Source organism: Drosophila yakuba, chromosome 3L (genome assembly GCF_016746365.2).
Source record: "Drosophila yakuba strain Tai18E2 chromosome 3L, Prin_Dyak_Tai18E2_2.1, whole genome shotgun sequence".
Lineage (NCBI taxonomy): Eukaryota > Metazoa > Arthropoda > Insecta > Diptera > Drosophilidae > Drosophila > Drosophila yakuba.
In genome coordinates, this window is record NC_052529.2 from 11,729,067 (window position 1) to 11,751,010 (window position 21,944).

The following is a 21,944-nucleotide window of genomic DNA, read 5'->3' on the forward strand; positions in this document are numbered from 1 at the left end:
TGGTTTTAGTATAAACGCCTAAATGTAAAATAGCAAAATAAATGTGTATATAAAAATAAACAGCCACATTTTAAGCACATATAGTTCAAATTGACAACCAACTCAAAAGCTACAATTCGATTTTACACAGCAAAAGAGTTTAAATATATTATCACTAATATTATCTTACAGCAAAACAGTTTAAATATATTATCACTAATATTATCGTAAATACATTGTATAACAATAATTATGCCTTTCTCCTCAGTATAAAGGAAGTACCTTGAGATTGCCGCACATAATCATACTCATCACATTGAAGGCAACCAGTTTTTATAATTACTCCTATCATTTGTAAACTACTTTGCCTGTACGGGCTCAAAGGGATGATGAGGATGTCCATAGGCCCTAGGAGAAAATATATAATAGATTATATAAAAATGAGCATTGGAAATAAGCAACACCTACGCCTTCATGGTCATAAAGCGGCCATTACAGTCCAAGTCGTGAATAGCCTGTATGTCGTCGATGGCCAACTCAAAGTCCCAGATCCGCTTGAAGTTGTCCAGCATGTGCTGTTTGCTTACAGATCTTGGGATAACGATTATACCCGATTGCGTCTGGTAGCGGAGCAGCACCTGTGCCGGCGTCCTTTCGTATTTCTCAGCTATAGCCAAGATGGTCGGGTGCTGGAGCAGTGGGTAAGCACCGGGCTTCTCGTAGGGCGTATGTCCCGATCCCAAGCAGCTGTAGGCGGTCACAGCAATGGCATTGTCGTAGCACAGGGTAATCAATGGCTTCTGGCTCAGGTACGGGTGGCACTCGATCTGAAGGACAACCGGTTTTAGCTTGGCCACACTCAGTAGTCTATTCATCTGCTGCTCGTTGAAGTTGGACACACCGATGGCCTGGCACAGCCCCTCATCCACCAGATCCTCCATGGCACGCCAGGTGTCCACGTAGTCGATGTCCTCGAAGGCGGCCTTGTTTGTGTCCGGACACGTGGGATATAGGTTGTCATTGCCCGACTTGTAGGCCATGGGCCAGTGCATCAGGTACAGGTTTAGGTACTTGACTCCCAAGTTCCTCATGCTGGTCTCACATGCAGAGCGCACCAGCTCCGGCTTGTGGTGCGTGTTCCACAGTTTGCTCGTGATAAAGAGTTCATCGCTGGAATGTAACATTTGGCTTAGATATAAGTTGAAATACGAGTTTAAAGCAGCATTTACCGTGTGACCACCCGCTCGTCCATTTTCTCCCGGAGAGCGGCTCCCACCTGCGCCTCATTTCCGTACACGTGGGCGCAGTCAAAATGGCGATAGCCTATGTCAATGGCATCCTTTACTGCTTGGGTCACTACTTCCGGGGGGCTCTAAAAAGGCGAAAAAAGTCGTGAAAGCAAAAGTGCAACAAAAGCTTTTTGTTGACCCCGCAGAGCTTTGACATTGACCGTGAAATATGCAGTGGAAATCCACATTTCAGCTGGCGATTATTTAATAACAATATATATCTGTGTATGAGAACTTACCCGCCAAGTTCCGAGACCCAACATTGGCATATTTTTACCATTGCTCAGGAGAAAATTTGGTGTTGTCATGTTTGACTTGTGCGCTACTTGGAAATTAAGTTGTTGCACTGGCTTCGTTTTTTGAAAGCTTAAATTTGTAATTTACTAAGTGAACTATACCCAAAGGCCTATTAAACTGCCTACGAACGGTATGTCTTGTGACAGCTTTGCTATCACAACTATATGTACGAAAATTGTTTAATTTTAGAATCTTTTGAGTGAGCAAAAGACCTTCGCGGAATATAATCGATTCGTCGCAGAGCGGATTTTCAAAATTTTAAACTAAAATTGATTTTTTTTTGCTCTTATAAAGGTTTTTTTTTTAACATTTTACCGACTTTACTTAACTGTCGTCTCTTCTGATAAGAAAAACCAAATATCTAAAATTTTTATCTAAATATTTTATGAAAAATAAATAAAATATTGTGCTTCCTAACACAATTTGGTATTCAAATTTACACCAAATTTTAAAAGTACATATTCCAGCTTTTCTATTATCAACTTAGAAATATTGATATTTGATTTAAAAACTTCGTGATCAGCTCATTTAAAAAATAACACATTCAAGTACTTTTTAAGCACTGATGGTTTCAGAAAACCAAATTAAAAATGTTTGTTGTAATAAATAATAATTAAAAAACACTATGACGTTATTAAAAAAATATCGATAAAAGATTCCGATAAGATATCGCTTTAACAGATAGTACCATGACCTACCATCTCTAATTTTGCCGCCTGCGAAAAACACAAACAATGTTTGGCACCGTAAATAACTATTTATCCGGCGTTTTGCACGCCGCCCAGGACTACGATGGCGAGTCTTTGGGCACCCACCTCTCCTTACGGGACGTGCACGTGCAGAACCACAATCTGTACATCGCCCAGCCGGAAAAGCTAGTAGATCGATTTCTGAAACCGCCAATGGACGATGTTGTGTCTGCCCACCTGAAGGTGCTGTATCACCTGGCGCAGGAGCCACCTGGTTACATGGAGGCCTACACCCAACAGGCGGCAGCCTGCGGCGCCGTGGTGAGGCTTTTGCAGCAACTGAAGGACGAGAATTGGTGCCTGCCCCTGATGTACCGCGTGTGCCTGGATCTGAGATACTTGGCGCAGGCCTGCGAGAAGCATTGTCGAGGATTCACACCTGGGCATGTGCTGGAGAAGGCCGCCGACTGCATGATGGCCTGTTTCCGCGTTTGCGCCGCTGACGGACGCGCTTCCGAGGAGGACACCAAGCGGCTGGGCATGATGAACCTTGTAAACCAGCTATTCAAGATCTACTTCCGCATCAACAAGTTGCATTTGTGCAAGCCCCTTATCCGTGCCATTGATAATTGCATCTTCAAGGATTCTTTTCCGCTGCCCGAGCAAATAACCTACAAGTATTTTGTGGGTAGGCGGGCCATGTTCGACTCCAACTACCAGGCAGCCGTACAGGATCTGTCGTATGCATTTAGCAATTGCCCGGATCGGTTTGCCAGCAACAAAAGGCTCATCCTCATCTATTTGGTGCCTGTGAAGATGCTCCTGGGATACCTGCCCAGCAAATCCCTACTGCAGCGCTACGATCTCCTGCTGTTCCATGATTTGGCTTTGGCCCTGAAGGCTGGCAATGTGAATCGCTTCGATGAGATTGTCAGGGACCAGGAGCTGGTGCTGATCAGGAGTGGTATCTATCTGCTGGTCGAGAAGCTCAAGTTCCTTGTGTACCGCAACCTGTTCAAGAAGGTGTTCGTCATCCGGCAAACGCATCAGCTGGACATGGGCGACTTCCTCTCCGCCTTGCAGTTCGTTGGCCTAAGCGACGTTTCTCTGGACGAGACGCACTGCATCGTGGCCAATCTCATTTACGATGGAAAGATCAAGGGCTACATCTCACATGCTCACAACAAGCTGGTCGTGTCCAAGCAAAATCCATTCCCCTCCATGTCCCTTTAGTGCATTTCATTATTTTTGTGAATTTTGTAAAAAGTAAAAGACTTCAATTTAATCAGTGTTTTAGTTTGAATGGGTAACAACAAGAAAAAGAGCGAATTTCTAATTTTAATGAATTTATTTTGCGGTACCTTTAATTCCAATTGGTTAACATTTGAATACTATTTTTGAAATATGTTTATGAATTAATGTGTATCGAAACCAACTTAGGTTTAGCTTATATCGATTCTTTCCGCTCGAGCCGATGTATTGACATCGGAATCGGGTTTAGTCGCATCTCTAGGTCCACCGACTATCAGTCATCGCTGAACTTTTAGTAACGCAGCTGCATAAATTGTCGTAGTTGAGCGAAATTAAACAAATTAACAGAATACTTTTGGCATAACCTGGTAAATAATTAGACCCCCATTCGCGCAAGGTGTATAATACACAAGTGGCAGTAATAAATATTATTAACCAGTAGCTATTTCTCAGCCGGCGACGTGTTGTCATTTTCACAATCGTAAAATCAATATTACTAATTTTGCTTTGCGTTTACAACGTGACATAACTAAAACGGAAACTACAGAGTGCTTCTCTACCATTGCATTGCAGAAATCCGCTGACACCGAAAAAAGCGACGAAAGCAGCGCCAAGTCGCCGAATCGCAGAGTACCTGGCATAGGAATAGTGCGTCCCCAGTAGAGGCTAAACTGAACAGCAGACATGGCTGCGCCGGTCATTGTCGAGGCCACGGCCAAGCAAACCGCCACGGTGAGTAGTCCGGCGTAGTCCAAATTCCGGAATACTGCCATTAATCACTTGTGTATTGCAGCTGATCTTCATGCACGGCCTGGGTGATACGGGGTAAGTGGGGTCATCCTCATTCAAAATAATACACCTAAAGACTTCATTAACGAAGTATCAAAGTATTCGGAACTCTACAGAACTCGAGAGAAGTATTTGTGCATATCAGCATATCTGGAATGCACTAGTTATTTTGAGTAACAAAACAAATTATATTCCCCTAGGGAATACGCTTAGGAAGAAAACGTCAAATTTTTTTTTTGTTTATAGGGCTTTTGAGATTTAATTAACTGATTGGAAGCCTTCGTAGTCTGGGGAATACTCCAACATTAAACATATGTAGATGTATACCATTTTATGATTGTTTTCAAAAACTGAAAGCAAAACTTTCCGTAGCCAATTTATGTTTCCAAGTGACTTTCGAGTAAAAGAGTTATGTAAAATCCCTATTATTAAAATATTAATGGAAGCTTCTTCCAACAGCCATGGATGGAGCAGCGCCCTAGCCGCCATCCGCCCACCTTTCATGAAAGTCATCTGCCCCACGGCGCCCACACAGCCCGTTTCGCTGAACGCCGGCTTCCGGATGCCATCGTGGTTCGACCTGAAGACACTGGACATCGGTGGGCCCGAGGACGAGCCGGGCATCCAGTCGGCGCGCGATAATGTGCACGGTATGATTCAGAAGGAGATCAGTGCTGGTATTCCGGCCAATCGCATTGTCCTGGGCGGATTCTCGCAGGGAGGAGCCTTGGCACTGTATTCGGCACTCACGTACGACCAGCCGCTGGCCGGCGTGGTGGCCCTTTCCTGCTGGCTGCCGCTGCACAAGCAGTTCCCAGGCGCCAAGGTGAACAGCGATGATGTGCCGATTTTTCAGGCGCATGGCGACTACGATCCCGTGGTGCCGTACAAGTTCGGCCAGCTGAGCGCCAGCCTGCTCAAGTCGTTCATGAAGAATGTGACGTTCAAGACATACAATGGACTATCGCACTCGTCGTCCGACGACGAGATGGATGACGTCAAGGTGAGTGCGGCGCACGAACCGCCATTTGGAATTCCCCTGGCTGACGAAACGCTAAAGAACTTCATTACGCTCACTCTGCTCTTTTCAATTACAGGACATAATCAGTAAATGGGTAAACTAATTTCCACTGAACCTTAGCACTCTTTAGAACGTACGAAAGCCCCCGACCCAGCCCGTTGCATTCCAACTATTCACGCAATATGGAGCGCAGTAAGAGAGTCACACTGAGAGTTATACGAGTAGGCTCTCTCGTAGCCCAATTATGGAAATATCACTGAAAATCAATTTGAAAAGCAATCAATTATTATACACACACGGTAGCTATACCTGATTAAATGCCAAAATACAAGCAATTTGCGAGCGAAATTCGCCTGCGCGAGACGTTTCAGAGTGTAGAAGCAACTTACTTTGATATTTGTTCGCTGCTAATTATTTCGGTTTACTTATTTGGGACTTGTTCGTATTTAAATTGAAATTAATAAAGTTATATAATCGAAGAAAAACTACGAAACTTATAGCCGCAATCTGAATTGGATCACTGTTTCAACCCGAAACCCGATTGCCAGCGATTTTGTGTTGCTATTTAAACTGGCAAACGGGTGACATTTCAGATACTTTGAGGATCTAAAACGCACCTAACATTTGTTTGTTCGTTGTAGCTAACATTAAACCTGCCAATTCTCGATTCCATTTTGATTTGATTCTTCGTTTCTTATTTCATTTTATTTCGCACAGCAACAGGGAAACAATCATCTGTAGAGCCGCCGTCCCACTGGCAACCAATTTGCAACTCGCATTCTTCACTTGTTAAACCAATGGCAATATACAAACCGGTTGTTCAGATTAAACGACTCCCTCGGGCCCTCAAATGCACACTCTCTCAGATTCTTTATAAATATGCCACATATTCCACCTGCTAATCCTGTAGTCCAGCCGCCCCACTCACCATCTCTCATCTATATATTTGCAGACACAGTGGGATAGCCAGAACATGGCTAGAAAGGCGCAATGCTGCCAGTTATCGTAGTAGCATCGAGTGCTAGTGTAGTGAAGGTTCCTTCCGCAAATCAAAGCTCCTCAGCCTAGTCAGGACGTCAGCCTTCTCGGGCCGCACGAGAATTGTATTTTAGTAATTATTTTGTACATACACACGATGGAGTTGTTTAAGATGAAGAAGGCTGTCCCATCACCTGGTGAGGTGACAGCAAACCGATTCGCCTCAGCGAATGGCCAATAAAGTTATTTGAAGCTCTCAACTGCAAGCCGATCTTAATCCAGAAACGGGGTCTTCGTATCAGTTTTCTAGAAGTTTTACTTAAAAAATTCGCAAAAGTAACCGACTTTTTTCAAATACTGTTGCATGTGTTGCATAGCGTAGTAAAATGTTTTTTTCGGTATATTTTTAAGCCTTGGTATTTGTGTACCGTAAGCTGTGGAAAACTTATTATCGATAAATTTGGCGCGGTTTTGTGTTCAATTCAAATTGGTTTTGGTTGTGATGTGTTTGTAAAAACTTAAAATTGAGTTATTCAAGAATTAAATGTGCTGTTATTATATTATTTTATTATATTATTTAATTATTTATTTGACAAATAGTTCAATACTTAATGTTTCTAAGGATTAAACATTGATACATATAACATTGACTAGTTTATGAACTTTGTAAACAATTTTCCACAATATTTCGTTTGAAGAGCGATTCCTTTGCCTCTAAATTGTTTTAAAGTAATTTATATGATTATGAAACAGTTACCATTTTTTACATAGTACTTCAAAATAAATGGTTTGCTTATGCTCATAGAAATCCTAACTATAGACTACAATTATTAATTAAACGAACTACTTAGGCTAGTTATTGCGTCCTAATTCAGTTATATGTTTTATCAAATTCATATTTATGTTGTTTTCGATGAGTGCTAATTTACTGATCCACAGACGTAAGACTCAACTCCCGCTCAGTACTGCGACCATCCACTGGCACTTGGGGAACCCGTTGGACTGCGACTCCAAGTGCCCACCAAGCGTCTGTTCAGTTGTTTTCACGCCGCCGCCGAGAGTGGACGTGATTTCGCCAGCTCTTCTAAAATATTCGTTCGCGTCGTTTTGTCCTCGGCTAAATTCAGCAAACTTTTCGCGGGGATATTTGAAAAGCATTATATAAGCAAAGCCAGTGTAAGGAGTGATCTAAAAAAATCAATGCTATCTAATCTTTAGTGCATATGCCAATTAAATCAATTTTCGCCAGCAAGTCAATTTCATTGCGGTCTAGTTTATTTTCGTGCTTTGTTTTGGATTGGCTCTGTCCACAAAGGGGAGCCTTTTGTATTGTGTTTGTGCCCAGTCGGATGGATGTGCAACAATGCCACAAGAAATACAATAATCTATATGTTCACCCAAATCCACATTGCATACTGTGAACTAGCAATTCATTTGTCAAGTTTCACTTAGCAGAAATTTCAACGATCGTAACTTATCTGAAAACCACGAATTCTTGAAGCTGATTAGGGTTCTCGTTTGTATTGCATTTTGAAGTGCAATTGAAACACAAATCAAAGCAGAGAGATTTATTAATACAAAATTTGTTATAAATTCTTGTTGCAACCGTTTAAATGGCTCTTTATTATAATATTAATTCGACATTTGCAAATCAAACACTTCTAAACCTGATTGAAATTTAGTCTCAGTTAACTTCAACTCACTTTTTTAGATAAGCAAGAATAAAGCAAATTAATTTCTTAGCTTGAATAAGTTAAATTATGCAGATAGTTGTACAATTCAACTTTGAATTAATAAACTGAATAATGATTTTTTAAATTCCCTCATTTAGCTTCTTGCATATCTATTTATTTTTGTTGTCACTGACCTATGACTCCAATGAGTAATTAAAAGTAAACAAGCGATTAATCACTTTGCTCAAAGTACATGCGTTTCTTTGTTAATTGTTCAAGTGTATGGACTGCGCTTCTACGTGACATGATTACAATCCAATTATTATTATTATTTAAGGGGAATTATAATGCACCATCCCTAATTGGACATACGAGGTGTTTAATAAGCCTGTTTAGGAATACCCTTATATTTAGAATATATGTACACATAAAGAAAACAAAATCGATCACCACAAGCACCAAAGTAATAATTGCCAAAAACATTAAAATCTGACTAAGAACGTTAATTAATTTCGGCGCTTTTTGTGGTTGCTAATGACGGTTGTGTTCTGAACACATTTCGAGTTTTTTAAACGATTAGTTGTCTGTCAGGAATTGGCGATTTATTTGAATCCAATTGCTGATTTAGTGGGTACCTCAAGACTTGTTTTAGTTAATTTTTCGGTATGCTAAGAGCGCTGCCTGAGGTCAAAGGTCACGCCAATTCGATGTGCCTCTGTTGCCACCTGACGTCACGGACTACAACACATAGAAAAAAAAAGAATTTAAATCTGACAGTCGACGGGAAATTAGCATAAGTTGAGCTGCGGGTAGACTGGCATGCATATTTAAGCTTTCAATTAGCTAATCTCGTATCAACACATTGGTTATTTCCTCGTTGCGATTCAGTGTAACTTGGGATGCACTTTTTAGCTCTTCTTTGTTTGTATCCCTCAGCGTTCCAGGTTTTGATCTCGAATGGCTTCTTCTCCAGAAACCGAAACGGGTTTTCTGGTTTTGCATTTAGCCAGTCGGCGCCTGTGAATATCGAATATACAGACGGCGCCGAAAGCATTAAATAAGTAAATAAGACAAAAACATTTCCGATTTTGGCGACCAAAAGTTTTCAAAGTATGTATGTTTACCCATTAAACAGGAGCAGATTCTAAGCTACTTGGAATGTTTTGGATAAATAATAACTCATTACTAATTTATACGCTAATAACACGATTTAATACCTGACAGATGATATTAAAATCTTATATTAAGTGCTGACGAAGTTGCCCGTCTGCGGCGAGACAGTAAATGGAATTAAATTTTATTTTGTGCAAGTTAAAAGTAATTGTTTAATTCATTCGGGCGAAGCGAATTGCAAGTGTGAAAACGTGCTAAATCTGCGATTTCCACCCAGAAAGCGAATTGTTCGTGATTTGCCTGTCACTTTTCAGAACTTGTTAGTTGTGGATTATAATAATACCCTATGAAATGCCTTATGAAATAATTCTAACCAGTTTTGGTATAACTTAATTATTTATAGTCTTTCATAAAACCTTAGCCTTTAAGTTCTCCAATCATTTTAAGAACAACTTGTTCTAGTATACATATATAATATGTATACAATAATATCTTTAGTTTATATACAGGTGCAACCACATGACACCTATAATATTCACTATGCTATTTATATTTGTTTATACGAAAAAATAAAGGAGGGAATGTAAGGCTTACGCTGCATGGTAAGATCACTTTTTTTTTCTGATAGTCATCTGGTTATTAATGGACTTCTTTGTCGTTTCCATACTATAAACTATATATACAATGGTATATACAAACAAAATTATTTCTTCGATTAAGCCAGTTCTGCGAAAGGTATGACGCATTTCATTTTTTTTCTAAAGAATGCATTTAGTAAGGGCTATTTTCTATCTAAGGGAAGGATTAAAAAGCTATAAAGAGTGGATATGCAGTATGCTTAATGCTAAACAGCTACATTACATCGTATGCTAACTAGGCAACAAGTTTTTCCTGACTTTTACGATTGGTATATGGCTCTGTGGGTCGTCGATCTGGTGGGTAATTGAAAAACTTGAACTTGAAAAAGATCGCTTGTATTAGCATACAATTCAAGTTCAAGTTAAAACTTTCTTAGAATATTATATCATAAAGATTAAAGTTATATATTTTGAAAGCACAAATGTGCAAACACACATGCAGTTAGAAACCTTTATCAGATTGCGTTTGAGGTGCGGAACTCAAGGCCACCATAAAAGTTGATAATCGGCATATGCTTTCCTTTTGCTTTTTAGCTTTGGCCATGCTATATCTTCGCACACATGTCAAAATCTATAATGATTAATTTTTTATTTGCAGCGCGTAAGACGCCAGTGCGATCAAAACAAAACGGGTAATAAATCTGCAATCACACGGCCATGCGTGCATAAAGAGGAACAATAACAAAATCAAAAGTCAGATGGAAAAATAAATAAAAAATACAACTACAATAATCGCGAAGCTGGCAAAAGTACAACAAAAAAAGAGAAACGAGTGTAAAAAATATAAATATATAAATAAATAACCGCGCCGCGCAGCCAGAGATCCAGCACAAATTCTACATTCCCATTCCAATTCCGACTTTGGTGCGGTAGGTAATGACACATTCGGCAGCCAGCACACGTATCTAGATGCGAGCGAGCGTACTCGTAGTACGTATCTGAATCCGTCAGTGAAAAGCCGGGCAGCCAACAGAGCCACCAGAGCCATCGGAGCCACCAGAGCCACCAAAGCCACCCTTGCCACCCGCGTCGTTCATTAATATATGAGCATTTTAAAGCGGCATTAAAAAACGATAAACAAATCCATCAGAACCCGCCATGGATCAGTCGCAGAACCTACTCGCCAAGCAGTCCAAAGATGTGGAATTCCAAGATGTGTACTACACCGTCAAGGAGCGAAAGAACTTCTGTGAGTCACATCATCTTATTCATATATCTCTCATATAACTTGTAATTATTCAAAGGTATTTAGAATGCATTATTCAATCAGAAACACCATGTTTCCCTTTAGGTACTGTATAATGTATGGGTTATGTGACATTTACTTTTGCTTAGTAAAGATACTTATCTCTTACTGATATCCAGATAGTATTTTACATTAGCTAATTCATCTTGTTGAATACTGAAACCAAATATATGTATATATTTCTTTTATTAGTTCAACCCTCTGTTGATCGCCATGTGTTAGGTGATTAAGTTGAAATAATCTCAACCACTTTAGGTCATTTAAAGTTTAGCTTTTAGCTCATTTCATGCTAGCTTTTATTGACGTGTTGGTTAATAGAAGTATCTCGTTAGATCATATTTAGTTTAATAGGTTAACTCATAATTTTGCCTAAAATAAATGTGTTAATATGTGATGACTACACTAGTCCTTCATGGTTTGCGTCTGCAAAATGTTAAATATTTGTATTGCACACTTTTTTTTTTGCATCGTTGTATATCTGGGCATCTGCGTTGACTTTGTTTATGAGCTTTGTGCAATATTTCTGCGACATCGGAGGTTATGGTCGTCTTATGGCCAAGTAGTTGTCTGGACAAGTGGCAACTGCTCCATAATCAACAACTTGTGGGGGCCAGCTGGTTGGCTCTTTTGCCCTTTTCCTTGCCTTTATTTCTAATGTCGATTGCTCAACTGGTTACATTTGCTCAGGGGTCTCATTCCAAATTACATTCGACACACTTGGCTGAAATGGTTGACGTTCTGGCCACGTTTATGGCCACAACCCCTTCTTTTGGTGTGGTGCCCAACGAGTTTTACCCTCACCGTGTTTGGGCGAAAGTTCAAACTTAAGTGCGCATTCTCCGGCCATGAATGCCATTGACACAAAATCGAATGGATTGAATAATATAATGCATTTGGCAGATTCTCAAGTTCATTTTGGTTGACTGAACCGAATGAATGGAACTAGGTCTGCCCACTGCCGGAATGGAATCACTTTTCAAACTCAAAACATTTCGCAATCGGGAAAGAATAACTAAGATCATAGGATCATCTAAAAAGAAGTAGTTTTAAAGCGTCTTCTTATTTTGCAAAATTTTAATAGATTTTAACACTAAGTAGTGTAATTTTCTTGCTTTCTCATTTGCAATATTCAATCCAACCAACAACGTAAAATATAGATACAAAATTACAAAATTATTATAGTCCAGTTTAGTACTTTATTAGCTATAAAAATCTAAAAGTGCTAAAATGCACTTGATTTGTTGTGCCTAATTTATTCAATAAGTACTGGACCCTAGTGCAATCCACTCAGTAATCGCCGGATTGCTACTTTGTAAAGCACTTAGCATTTTATTCTAGTATAAAAATTTAAAAGAATGACACTAATATAATCAAAAATCTAGAAAGCAATCCATAATATCAGTACTATTCCATTTAATATTCCCTTGGAAATATAGTCTCGCCATTGCAATTGCCATTTGAATATCAATTTGTAAGAAGTGTGTTGGCCATAGGGCATTTGTCAGCCACTTGTTGACTTAATCGAGAGTGTAATTGCCTGATTTTGGCATGCTTTCAGCAGAAGAGGAAGTGCTTACTAGACTGCTCACCAATAACTTACTACTTACAGCCTGAAGTTGAGCTTCCTCATTGCAGAGTCAAACTCAAGTACGACTGCTGATTAATTATTGCTCATACGCCATGTGCAACGTGCAACTCACAGTCAGCAGCGAGATGTCGCCAAATGTGGTTGCCATGTGGAATATAATAACGAACGATAAGCGCGAGAACAGTGCTTCCCATGAATATATAACTAGTTGGATTTTCAGAATATTTTTGTATTTTTTGTATAAACCCTAATGATAAATACCAAATCATAACCAAAGGTAAATTGGTTATATCTGTAAAACTTCGATACTCTGCAGTGGGTTAATCAAACACGTTGTTGTTTTCTTTATAACCCACTGTTTGAGCAAATATTCACCCAGAAGTCAGTATGTGAGCCTAATGTTTTGTGTACATATTTATCTCGCCACATGCATAAGTACACATATTCACACATCGCAGATACATTGCGACTTCCTCGATGTGTGTGCCCCGCATCAATGGAAACTACAGTAGTTGGCGACCAAAACATCCACATCCACAACCTCATCATCAGCATCATTATTCTCACTGTCATCATCATCCTGACCATCATTATGATTATCATCATCGTGATGATGATCATCACCAGCAGCAGCAACAGCAACAATTGCAACTACAACAGCAATATTATGTTGGCGCACAGTGAAAAGCGAAAATTGCCCAACATTGATTGAATAATTTTCCCCTCCAAAAGTCGTCGAGCTGGGACACGTTTTCTATTTTATTTGTGTTTTTTCTGTGTTCCGCGACATGGAGTGCGCTTTTCCATTCCAAGTCAGCAGGGCAATTTGGGATTAGTCAGCCAGTCAATGTCCGGGTTTATTCAGCCAAAGGGGTTCAGTTTGACTTAAGTAGTCAATTAAATTGAATGATTCTTTAGTTCTGCATTTCTGTTAATATAATTAACTGCATAGCTCTAAGTTAAACTACATCCCTTCTTAAATAATAGCTATGGAGTTCTGTATCTGGTTAGTAAATTCGAATTGTGTATAAGGCACCTTTCGACCTGTCAGCTTAGAACACATTGCTTAAAGATGAATAATTCAAACGTGCAATTTGTTGCAAGCAGCATTATATAAGTTGAATGATTCAGAAGGGCTTGGAGCTTCTATGGCATAACAGATCAAAGATCATCGATTCCAGGCAATGGGACAGATCCCATTTCAATGGTTGGTAGTGAGTGGTGCTGCATTATAAGTCGCATTTGGCGCAGCAAACGCTACCGGCATGCTAATGGAATTGTGTTAATTAGCCAGATGCGATTCAATTGCATCAATTAGCGAACTTGTCCCACGGAGCACTGCCCCCTCATCTGTCCTCCCAGTGCCCCAAAAGGTGGGTCCACAATCGATCTGGCTAAAATTCAGAGATTCGTTGCGCCAATTGAGTAACGTGTTTGTTTGAGGCGCAGTTCAGTTATGGCTCGGAATTTGGATTATGCATTTTTGAATATTTTTCATGGCTTGTTTACAGTTCCAGCAGGAAGTTCGGCTCTTTCTAAATCACTCTTCAGCATCAATTAGTGTGTTATATCTCAAAAACCCAATCACAAACAGTGGAGTTACAATGACACGACTTTTGCGGTCTAAATACATTAGAGCAGCGACTTTCCGTATCATATCCATTGCGATAATTTCCACAGCAAATTGTCACGCCTCATTATGTGACTCACGTAGAATCGTGGGAGCAGCGGTTTACAATGTTTGAGGAGGGGGATCGGTACGATAAATCAGCCAAGCCAACGTACTGTTGATTGTTGCTCGCCGGTTTTGCTGTCAGCATTTTTTTTCGGCTTTTTAATGATTTACGTTATTTGGCAGCTGCGCGTGCTCAGAACGTGGTGGCCAGAATGGTTTAGAGGCGTGCTCGAAAGGCAGCGGCTAATTGATATGGAGGTAATTGATATGGGCACCGGTCGCTGGTAAACACTCGCTAATAATAAGATTATCGACAGACTCCGAGTTGTCAGTGACCTTCTTGAATTGCTTCGCAAACCGCGATTCAGTTTCAGTTGTGCAATGAATTTTAATTGGCCACTGGTTCTGTAAAAACTGGGTCAAATATGGACTAGTAGCGTGTTTTCATTTACATATGTGTGTCAGTAATGCAAAGACTCGAAACTTGCAGATTCTTATTTAAAATTTAAATCAAACTTATATGTGTTGTTATCAACATAAATCGATGCTTAGCATATTCCCAGACAGACATTGACTTTGAGCAATGTGTAACTGAACTTTATGATAAGCTTGGCAATTGTTTGCAACGTTACTTTCTAGAATCAAGTGCATTTAAAAGATTAATCTGTAACCTCAATGATCAAGTGAGTGGAATACTGACCAATCTTTCTCATTAAGCATCCGCCCTGTTGTACCTTCTGTCCATGACAACTGAAAGCACAAGTGAATCCGAAGAATCAATAAATGATAGACATGCTTGATTACGACCTTCGGTAATACCCTGTAGTATAGCCCAGCTGCACTGCTGATAAGAAAACCGTTGGCATTGGCACATATTAACTCAATCGAGAATGAGATGACAGATCGCGAAGATGCAGGTCAGGTTCGCATTGAGTGCGTAATTGTCTGGAGAGTTTATAAATAAATTGGTTCCTTGTGACCACCGATACCTGGTCTTAAAATGGTACCGCTGTTACGGATTTTTCCACACCCAAGACGAATTTTAATTGGAATAAATTATGCCCGTGCGAACACCTGTAATTGTGGAGTTCGGGCAGACCTTTGGAATTTGGCAGGCAGACAGGGCGGAAGCTGGTTTCGTTTCTGCCAGTCATGAATTCTTCTCAAGCCTGTCATTTCTCATCTACGGTAGCTTTCCGCTGTGGCTGCCATGAAAATTATTAAAAATGTTTAACTGGATTCTCAGCTGTTCTGAGCCATGTTTGCCCATTCAATGAAAGTGATTTTCCCAGTTCACTACGCTCGACCATTAAAAATGAAACTTGATTTATTTAGTTTTATGTCATTCCCAATCTTGATTATTTCATCTGTCTTATAAGCAAATCCGACAAATCCGAGATAAACCAGAAACGCAAGCTTTCATACGTAGTAGTTGGAATATATTAGTTTATTGTTCTATGACTCATTTAGCCATTGAATATTTTACATGATGTTTAGCATATTTCATTCTTAATACTATTACATTCAATGTGTATTTTACTCAAGTTATTTCCATTATTATTCTATTTTTAGGGCGCGTAAGCGGAGAACGTCGAATTCTGAATGGAGTGAGCGGCAGTTTCCGGAATGGCCAACTATCGGCAATCATGGGACCCTCAGGAGCCGGAAAAAGCAGTTTGCTTAATGCGATTTCGGGTTTCAGGTGAGAACAATCAGCCAAACCAGACTCGACTGCATTCGGCGTTATGTTTTAAGTGTAACAAAACAAAAGCCATATAAACCTAACCGGTTCTATGTTTCACTGAAAGACTGACGATTAAATGCGGACTTTATTCCGACTCAAATGCGAAATAACTACGGGGTTCTGTAGATTTTGGGAGGGGGACTTTCGATAAGCATAAGTAAACAAACATCTCCAGTATTATGAATTCATTCTGGACCAAAACAGACTTTGCCTTCAAAATAAATGTCGTAGATTTGCATGAATCAGATGCTTCCTCAAAATACAGCGGAAATTTACAGAATTAGCTTCATAATCTGCAAAGTCACGAAACGATGTTTTCGAAATAATGATGTTGGAAAGGTTGATTCGCTTGGAGATCATGTTCGCATCATGCTTGTCGTAAAATTTGTTTATAACCGGAAAAAGGGGAACGATAAGAAAAAAGCAATAATGGGAAATAAATTTCTTTGTTAGATGTAAAATAAATAGCTCGATCTAACTTTTAATGACTTTCAGACGCGACGGAGTCACAGGGAACATCAAGATGAAGAGGGACAACGCCTGCTACATCACGCAGGACGACCACCACCAGACCCTGCTGACAGTGGAGGAGCTAATGAATCTCGCCTGCGATCTCAAGCTGAAGAATCGCCACAAAAAGGCCGAAATCATGACAGACATCCTGGAGAATCTGCACTTGAATCACCGCCGCAATGTGACGGCGGAAAAGCTGAGTGGCGGCGAGCGGAAGCGATTGTCCATCGCCCTGGAGCTGGTGGACAATCCCAACATCTTCTTCCTGGACGAACCAACCAGTGGGCTGGACGAGGTGACGGCGGCTCAGTGCATCCGAATGCTGCAGGCGATGGCCCAAGAGGGTCGCACCATCGTTTGCACCATCCACCAGCCTTCGGCCACGATATACAACTACTTTGATAGCATCTACGTCCTGGCCAAGGGCCAGTGTGTCTACCAAGGCAGTCCCAGAGCAACCATTCCCTTCCTGCGACTGGCGCAGCTCGACTGCCCCAGGCACTACAGTCCCTCGGATTACAGTGAGTTTTGCCACCTAATTTCCTAAGAGAGATTAAAAGGATTACATCATTGTTGCAGTTATTGAGCTGGTGGATGCCGAGGATGGACACCTGGTGCCGGCACTCAGCGACCTAACCGAGAATGGAAAGCTGATCTACGTGGCCAGTCAGTCGGATCAATTGGCGCCTCAGCAGGCGGTCACCACGATGTTCTTGGAGCAACAGAAGCGTCCATTTCTGCCCGCCTTCTTCGCCGGCAGTGCCGCCTCCACGGATGGAACGCTGATTGGAGGTACCAGTGCTCTGCTGGAGCAGGTGAAGGCCTTCTCGAAACGTCTCCACACGGATCGGCGGGATATATCTGGGCTGCGTCAGTTTATAGTCCTCATGCGGGTTATGCTTCTAAGGATAACTCGTGCTCGTTTGGCCCTGACAATCCAGCTGTTTCATCACCTGTTGTGCGGCCTGTTCTTTGGCCTCATATTCTTCCAACTGGGCAACCAAGGTGGCCGGATGTTCGATCATCTGAAATTTTGCATCGGCGCCGTCCTCATGATCGTGTACACCCAGGTGATGGTGCCCATTCTGAGCTGTAAGTGTTTTCTTTTTCTATTTTGTACTGTGTGTATAATTGATCCTGAAATTATCCTGCAGATCCCGCTGAGGTGAAGGTGGTCAAGAAGGAGACCTTCAATCGTTGGTACACCCTTACGCCGTACTACATGGCGCTCACAGTGTCGCGACTACCACTCCAAGTGCTACTCAACATCACCTTCATGGCGGTCACGTACTGGATGTCCGGCTTGCCCCAACAGTTCTGGCGCTTTGGCATTTTTGTGGCTGTGGGCTTGATGATCTCCTTGGTGGCCGAGGGCATGGGCCTGGCCATTGGAGCCACCTTCAGCATCACGGTGAGTTTCCTAACCGCATCTGAGGTATACTTTTGGGCTAAAACAATTCACTATGATTGCAGAATGGCAGTGTGGTGGGTCCGATGATCATAGCTCCTCTGATGGGACTGGCGGTCTACGGCTTCGACTTTGCACCGCAGATATCCGGCGGAATGCAACTGCTGATGAAGTTCAGCTATGTGCGTGTGGGCGTAGTGTCTCTGGTTTTGGCCGTCTTCGGATTTCAGCGAGAGGAACTCGACTGCGATGCGATATACTGTCATTTTAGCGATCCACGCGTGCTGCTCAAATTTTTGGATGTGGAGAAGGTGTCGATGTTGCATCAGTTCGGATTGCTGGCCATGCTGATGCTGTTTTTCCGGGTGATGATGTACATCAGCCTGCGAAAGCGATGCTCTGCCTGATTTTCGTAAGCAATACTCCAGATGAATCTTATCCCTAGCTTTAGGCAATGTCAATGCTGTGATGTTCGATTTTAAACAGACAGATAGATACTTCCTGTACATACTTATGCACCATTCCCCTGAAAAGAACAAAGGTTAACATAGACATAAGATAGCTTAAGTTAGGATATAGTTCACACACACGAATGCCTTCAAAAGCCAAATTATCTGCATAGTACATAAAGGAAATAAAAGGAACAAATCAATTGAGATTGGCCAAATGTATATAATAACATTTTCGGTAAAATCAAAATGACACGACAATCCCCAAGTTGTTTGCAGACAGGAGGCGAGCAAATTTTTTACATTTTTTGTGGTTAAAGTAATATCAATTCGAATTGTGAAGAATAAAACCGATGTTTTGACAATTCAAGATTTATCAGCCTTGTATATTTATTGTGCGGCACCAGCGCTGTTTTTTTGACCATCCTCCAGAGTAAGATCTCGAATGGCTTTAAGCAGATCGAAGTACAACGTACTTCGCCAAATTACTCTGTCTAACGCAGGCTCCAGCATGGATTCTATGCCAGAACTCATTGAGGTTGGAAGGTTCTTGTGCAAATACGTTTTCATTTCCAAAAATTCAGCTTTGGTAGTCATCGCATTGATAAATGGACTCAGAATCGATTTAAGATCCTTGCTGGAGATGTTGATATGGTTAGTTTTTTGAAGTCATCTTAGTAGTTTTTGAATACTCACCGGAGCAGGATTTCCTCGGTGTTGTCGATGAGAAACTGTTTGCCCACAAAGTAGCCCAACGAGGATCGCAATACGGCGCTCAGGAGGTCGGCTGTCAGCGTGCTTGGAACCTTTTCTGGATCTAGGGCCCAGCTGAGCAGCTTCTGCATTGCCCAATACTCCGTGGTGCAGCTGAGGGAGTTCAGCAGGATGCGCTTCTCTTTCTCATTCTCGGCCTCGAAGTACATGTCCCGCACCATTATCCAATGTTCCTCCAAGCCGTTGCGAATGCCCCTGCAGAGCACCGTTCCCCGAATCTCCTCCGGAATGGAGGAGCTGGACTTCTGCTCCATCGCCGACTGAAATCGCTCTTGTGCGTCCGTTAGGCATTCCTTGATTTCGAACTGACACGCCGGAAGGTATAAAAGCGCCGACAATGACAAATCCGTTTTAGTTTCGCTTTTCGTGGTGTCCGGAGATATTGTGGATGGTGTTTCCGGGGATATTTCGGGGGTCGGTGTTTCCCAGGATATTTCGGAGGTCAGTGTTTCCGGGGATACTGTGAAGGTCGCTGTTTCCGAACTTGTTCTGGCCTTGGGAGTTTGGGTTGGGAGGGACTTCAATGTTGCTTTGAAAGCTGGCTCAATAAGTTTTTTCATGAAAAGCTAAAAGGGCGAGGTATAGATTAAAAATGACGTCGGATTTGGTAAGACCCACCTTAAAGATGCGAAAGCCCGTAGTCAATCTCATGATGCTCTGTACGTTCTCCAAATGGAAAAGAGCTGTTTCCCAAACCACAGCACTGGTCTCCTTCGAAAGATATGAGATCAGGTTTAAGGTGGCTTCATAAGGTAACAAACCCGACCAGGCGAAACTGAGGGCGTCATCGACCAACTGGACGCGACTAAGCTCAGGAATCTGGGTGAAATCCTCAAGCAGAGCTTTACTGATCAGCTGCAAGTTGTATGAATCGTAGAGGACACGAAGTGGAGCTGCAGCATCGACGTTTAATAACAGCCAATCTTCCGGACTAACGATGTGTTCGAGTTCCAATATATCGGCTTTCTTTCTCTGGCAGCCAAGCCACTCCACCTGGGAAAGCGGAAGATTCTTGACGATGTACACGACCGGAACCCACCAGCAGTCTTTGGAACTGAAGTTCAATTTAATCTGATTATAGCGACTCTGCCTAATGGTCACCTTCTGCCTCGCATCATCCCGCTGGACGGTGAGCAGCGGAAAACCTGGTTGCTTTAGCCATGTCTCCATGACAGTGGGTAAACTCACACCGATAGGCAGCTGGTGATTTCGGCGAGCCTCTCGCTGGAACTCCTCCCACAGCTCCATGCTTAAAGCGGAGGAGTTGGCGTATCGCCGAATGAACTCTTGCAGTCCCTTGACGAACAACTTATCACCGATGGCCAACTTTATCATGTGTGTGAGCAGGCACATTTTGTTTTTGCGGAATTTTTGATGTCCAGCTTCCCTTTCATCGGTATCTATGGACTTTTCCTTGCCCAAGGAATCCGAATTCAGAACATCTAGACGCGTTCTAAGAAGCTGCCTCATGTTATAGGCCTCCTTCTCCATGCTCATCACATGGAAGCTCAGATAGTAGTTAATGCCGTCCCGCACATACATTTCATCCATGTCAGAGGGGCTCACAAGAACTCCATTCCATTGGCGTGCCACCAGCTCCGCCAGCGTTTCCTGCAGGTTTTGGCCTGAGTCCACCTTATCCTCGCCGTACACCATCATACCGTGGCCACTATACATTTCCGTATATCTAGGCACCACCACATGATCGAGTTTCCCACCCCAGTCCGGTCCTTTTGGCAATGGATGTGCGAACAGGGTTTCGTATTTACTAAACAAATTGGGCGTCATTTCCGCCACCTTCGCCAGACTCTCCGCCAGGTGCGGCCGTGACCAGATGGTGATATTCTCACCCGCAGCCGTGGGACCACTATAGACATTCTGTAGACTGTGCAGAGTCCACATGACCTGGTGAGCGGCTAGCGGTGGTGATCCCATAAATGTTGTCGACACATAGTTTTGGATTTCGTCGCTGCAAATATACAAACACATGCATCAGTTAAGTATTATAATATGATTTCTTTAGAGGATCTAATTACTATGGTGTCTCCTTTATGGGGGGCATATTGCTGAGTGCAACGTATTTCCTGTCGTGCACCATGGTTATGTGGTAAGGTGTCCGGAAGTGTGGGTCATTGAAGCAGGGAAACGCGGTGTGCGCATAGTCCGGCTCCAAGTGAGTCATGGAGTAGAACACTTTCGGTGTCTCATTGTAGTGGCCCGCAAAGTAGCCATATTCCTGTTGTCGATCCAGATCGCCCGAGAAGAACATGTTGAGTGTGTATGTCTCGCCAAATTTGAGTGGCAGTTCCAATACTAGATTAATCACGCTGGGCTCCTTAACATTTTTCTTTAGCTCGAGTGCTCTAATTTTTCTGCCGCTGGCCCAGCGCAAAAGCCATGTTTTCTTTCTGAAAACATTCAAGTCGCGGGAATTTAAATTGATGAAGCGAGTTGATTTCGTCGCTTCAATATCGATGGATGCGATGCCTTCAAACTGATTTCGAGCACCTCCGCTGTCCAGACGCGTAAGGATCGTCAGATTGTAACGCAGTGGGTTCACCGAGGATTCCGAGATCTTTCCCGGTAAAAAAGTACAAAACAATACAATGATTTTAGGCAACATTGTCATGGGAAAGACTGCGACGAAACTAAGCGGTCTGTATCAACTGCAACCATATAATGGTTTCACCTAATTGACGGTTTCACGCTTCTCCATGGATTAGTTGGTTCTTAAAACGCTGACGTATGATCTCGATTCGGAAAAAGCGACTAAAGTAACTACGATACCCATACACATTTTACTATTGCATTTACAGCAAATACTAGTAAT

General features: G+C 41.9%; 5 protein-coding genes across 10 annotated transcripts; 3 read left to right on the forward strand and 2 right to left on the reverse strand.

The window, feature by feature from the left end:
* Positions 1 to 115: 115 nt before the first annotated feature.
* On the reverse strand, positions 116 to 1,705 carry LOC6533747 (aldo-keto reductase family 1 member B1). Its single transcript, XM_002094416.4, has 4 exons — positions 1,508 to 1,705; positions 1,209 to 1,351; positions 448 to 1,149; positions 116 to 387 (listed from the first exon to the last, which is right to left on the reverse strand). The coding sequence occupies exons 1-4, from the start codon at positions 1,574 to 1,576 to the stop codon at positions 339 to 341; spliced, it is 963 nt and encodes a 320-aa protein (XP_002094452.1). The 5' UTR covers positions 1,577 to 1,705; the 3' UTR covers positions 116 to 338.
* LOC6533748 (PCI domain-containing protein 2 homolog) lies at positions 1,554 to 3,539 on the forward strand. 2 transcript variants are annotated; one of them, XR_005561295.1, is made up of 2 exons: positions 1,554 to 1,695; positions 1,755 to 1,962. XR_005561295.1 is itself a non-coding variant. In XM_002094417.3 (2 exons), exon 2 carries the CDS (start codon positions 2,300 to 2,302, stop codon positions 3,485 to 3,487), a length of 1,188 nt encoding a protein of 395 aa, XP_002094453.1. In that variant the 5' UTR covers positions 1,557 to 1,695; positions 2,247 to 2,299; the 3' UTR covers positions 3,488 to 3,539. The 2 variants fall into 2 exon arrangements, 1 of the variants encoding a protein (XP_002094453.1); XM_002094417.3 differs by lacking the exon at positions 1,755 to 1,962 and adding an exon at positions 2,247 to 3,539 and having other exon boundaries at positions 1,557 to 1,695.
* A 194-nt stretch (positions 3,540 to 3,733) lies between these two features.
* On the forward strand, positions 3,734 to 6,553 carry LOC6533749 (acyl-protein thioesterase 1). 5 transcript variants are annotated; one of them, XM_015194758.3, is made up of 6 exons: positions 3,734 to 3,873; positions 4,079 to 4,237; positions 4,299 to 4,330; positions 4,754 to 5,297; positions 5,355 to 5,409; positions 6,268 to 6,553. In XM_015194758.3, the coding sequence occupies exons 2-5, from the start codon at positions 4,190 to 4,192 to the stop codon at positions 5,403 to 5,405; spliced, it is 675 nt and encodes a 224-aa protein (XP_015050244.1). In that variant the 5' UTR covers positions 3,734 to 3,873; positions 4,079 to 4,189; the 3' UTR covers positions 5,406 to 5,409; positions 6,268 to 6,553. The 5 variants fall into 5 exon arrangements, with proteins under 5 accessions (XP_015050244.1, XP_015050245.1, XP_015050242.1 ...); XM_015194759.3 differs by having other exon boundaries at positions 5,392 to 5,409; XM_015194756.2 differs by lacking the exon at positions 6,268 to 6,553 and adding an exon at positions 6,033 to 6,170.
* Positions 6,554 to 7,290: 737 nt separating this feature from the next.
* LOC6533750 (ATP-binding cassette sub-family G member 1) lies at positions 7,291 to 18,710 on the forward strand. Its single transcript, XM_002094419.3, has 7 exons — positions 7,291 to 7,469; positions 10,316 to 10,906; positions 15,799 to 15,928; positions 16,466 to 17,004; positions 17,063 to 17,575; positions 17,638 to 17,894; positions 17,957 to 18,710. The coding sequence occupies exons 2-7, from the start codon at positions 10,816 to 10,818 to the stop codon at positions 18,296 to 18,298; spliced, it is 1,872 nt and encodes a 623-aa protein (XP_002094455.2). The 5' UTR covers positions 7,291 to 7,469; positions 10,316 to 10,815; the 3' UTR covers positions 18,299 to 18,710.
* On the reverse strand, positions 18,697 to 21,779 carry LOC6533751 (aminopeptidase Q). The gene is made up of 4 exons (XM_002094420.4): positions 21,151 to 21,779; positions 19,733 to 21,083; positions 19,037 to 19,680; positions 18,697 to 18,977 (listed from the first exon to the last, which is right to left on the reverse strand). The coding sequence occupies exons 1-4, from the start codon at positions 21,741 to 21,743 to the stop codon at positions 18,731 to 18,733; spliced, it is 2,835 nt and encodes a 944-aa protein (XP_002094456.2). The 5' UTR covers positions 21,744 to 21,779; the 3' UTR covers positions 18,697 to 18,730.
* Between the last annotated feature and the right edge of the window lie 165 nt (positions 21,780 to 21,944).

Bases quoted from the DNA above. Each gene is read 5' to 3' on its own strand.
- LOC6533747 (XM_002094416.4), bottom strand. From the start codon at position 1,576: ATGACAACACCAAATTTTCTCCTGAGCAATGGTAAAAATATGCCAATG. The intron at 1,352-1,507 runs GTAAGTTCTCAT...TCGCCTTTTTAG, and splicing joins TGGGTCTCGGAACTTGGCGG to AGCCCCCCGGAAGTAGTGAC. The intron at 1,150-1,208 runs GTAAATGCTGCT...GTTACATTCCAG, and splicing joins GACGAGCGGGTGGTCACACG to CGATGAACTCTTTATCACGA.
- LOC6533748 (XM_002094417.3), top strand. From the start codon at position 2,300: ATGTTTGGCACCGTAAATAACTATTTATCCGGCGTTTTGCACGCCGCC.
- LOC6533749 (XM_015194759.3), top strand. From the start codon at position 4,190: ATGGCTGCGCCGGTCATTGTCGAGGCCACGGCCAAGCAAACCGCCACG. The intron at 4,238-4,298 runs GTGAGTAGTCCG...TGTGTATTGCAG, and splicing joins CGGCCAAGCAAACCGCCACG to CTGATCTTCATGCACGGCCT. The intron at 4,331-4,753 runs GTAAGTGGGGTC...TTCTTCCAACAG, and splicing joins CACGGCCTGGGTGATACGGG to CCATGGATGGAGCAGCGCCC.
- LOC6533750 (XM_002094419.3), top strand. From the start codon at position 10,816: ATGGATCAGTCGCAGAACCTACTCGCCAAGCAGTCCAAAGATGTGGAA. The intron at 10,907-15,798 runs GTGAGTCACATC...TTCTATTTTTAG, and splicing joins CAAGGAGCGAAAGAACTTCT to GGCGCGTAAGCGGAGAACGT. The intron at 17,576-17,637 runs GTAAGTGTTTTC...ATTATCCTGCAG, and splicing joins GATGGTGCCCATTCTGAGCT to ATCCCGCTGAGGTGAAGGTG.
- LOC6533751 (XM_002094420.4), bottom strand. From the start codon at position 21,743: ATGACAATGTTGCCTAAAATCATTGTATTGTTTTGTACTTTTTTACCG. The intron at 19,681-19,732 runs GTGGGTCTTACC...TCGCCCTTTTAG, and splicing joins CGGGCTTTCGCATCTTTAAG to CTTTTCATGAAAAAACTTAT. The intron at 18,978-19,036 runs GTGAGTATTCAA...CAACATCTCCAG, and splicing joins ACCGAGGAAATCCTGCTCCG to CAAGGATCTTAAATCGATTC.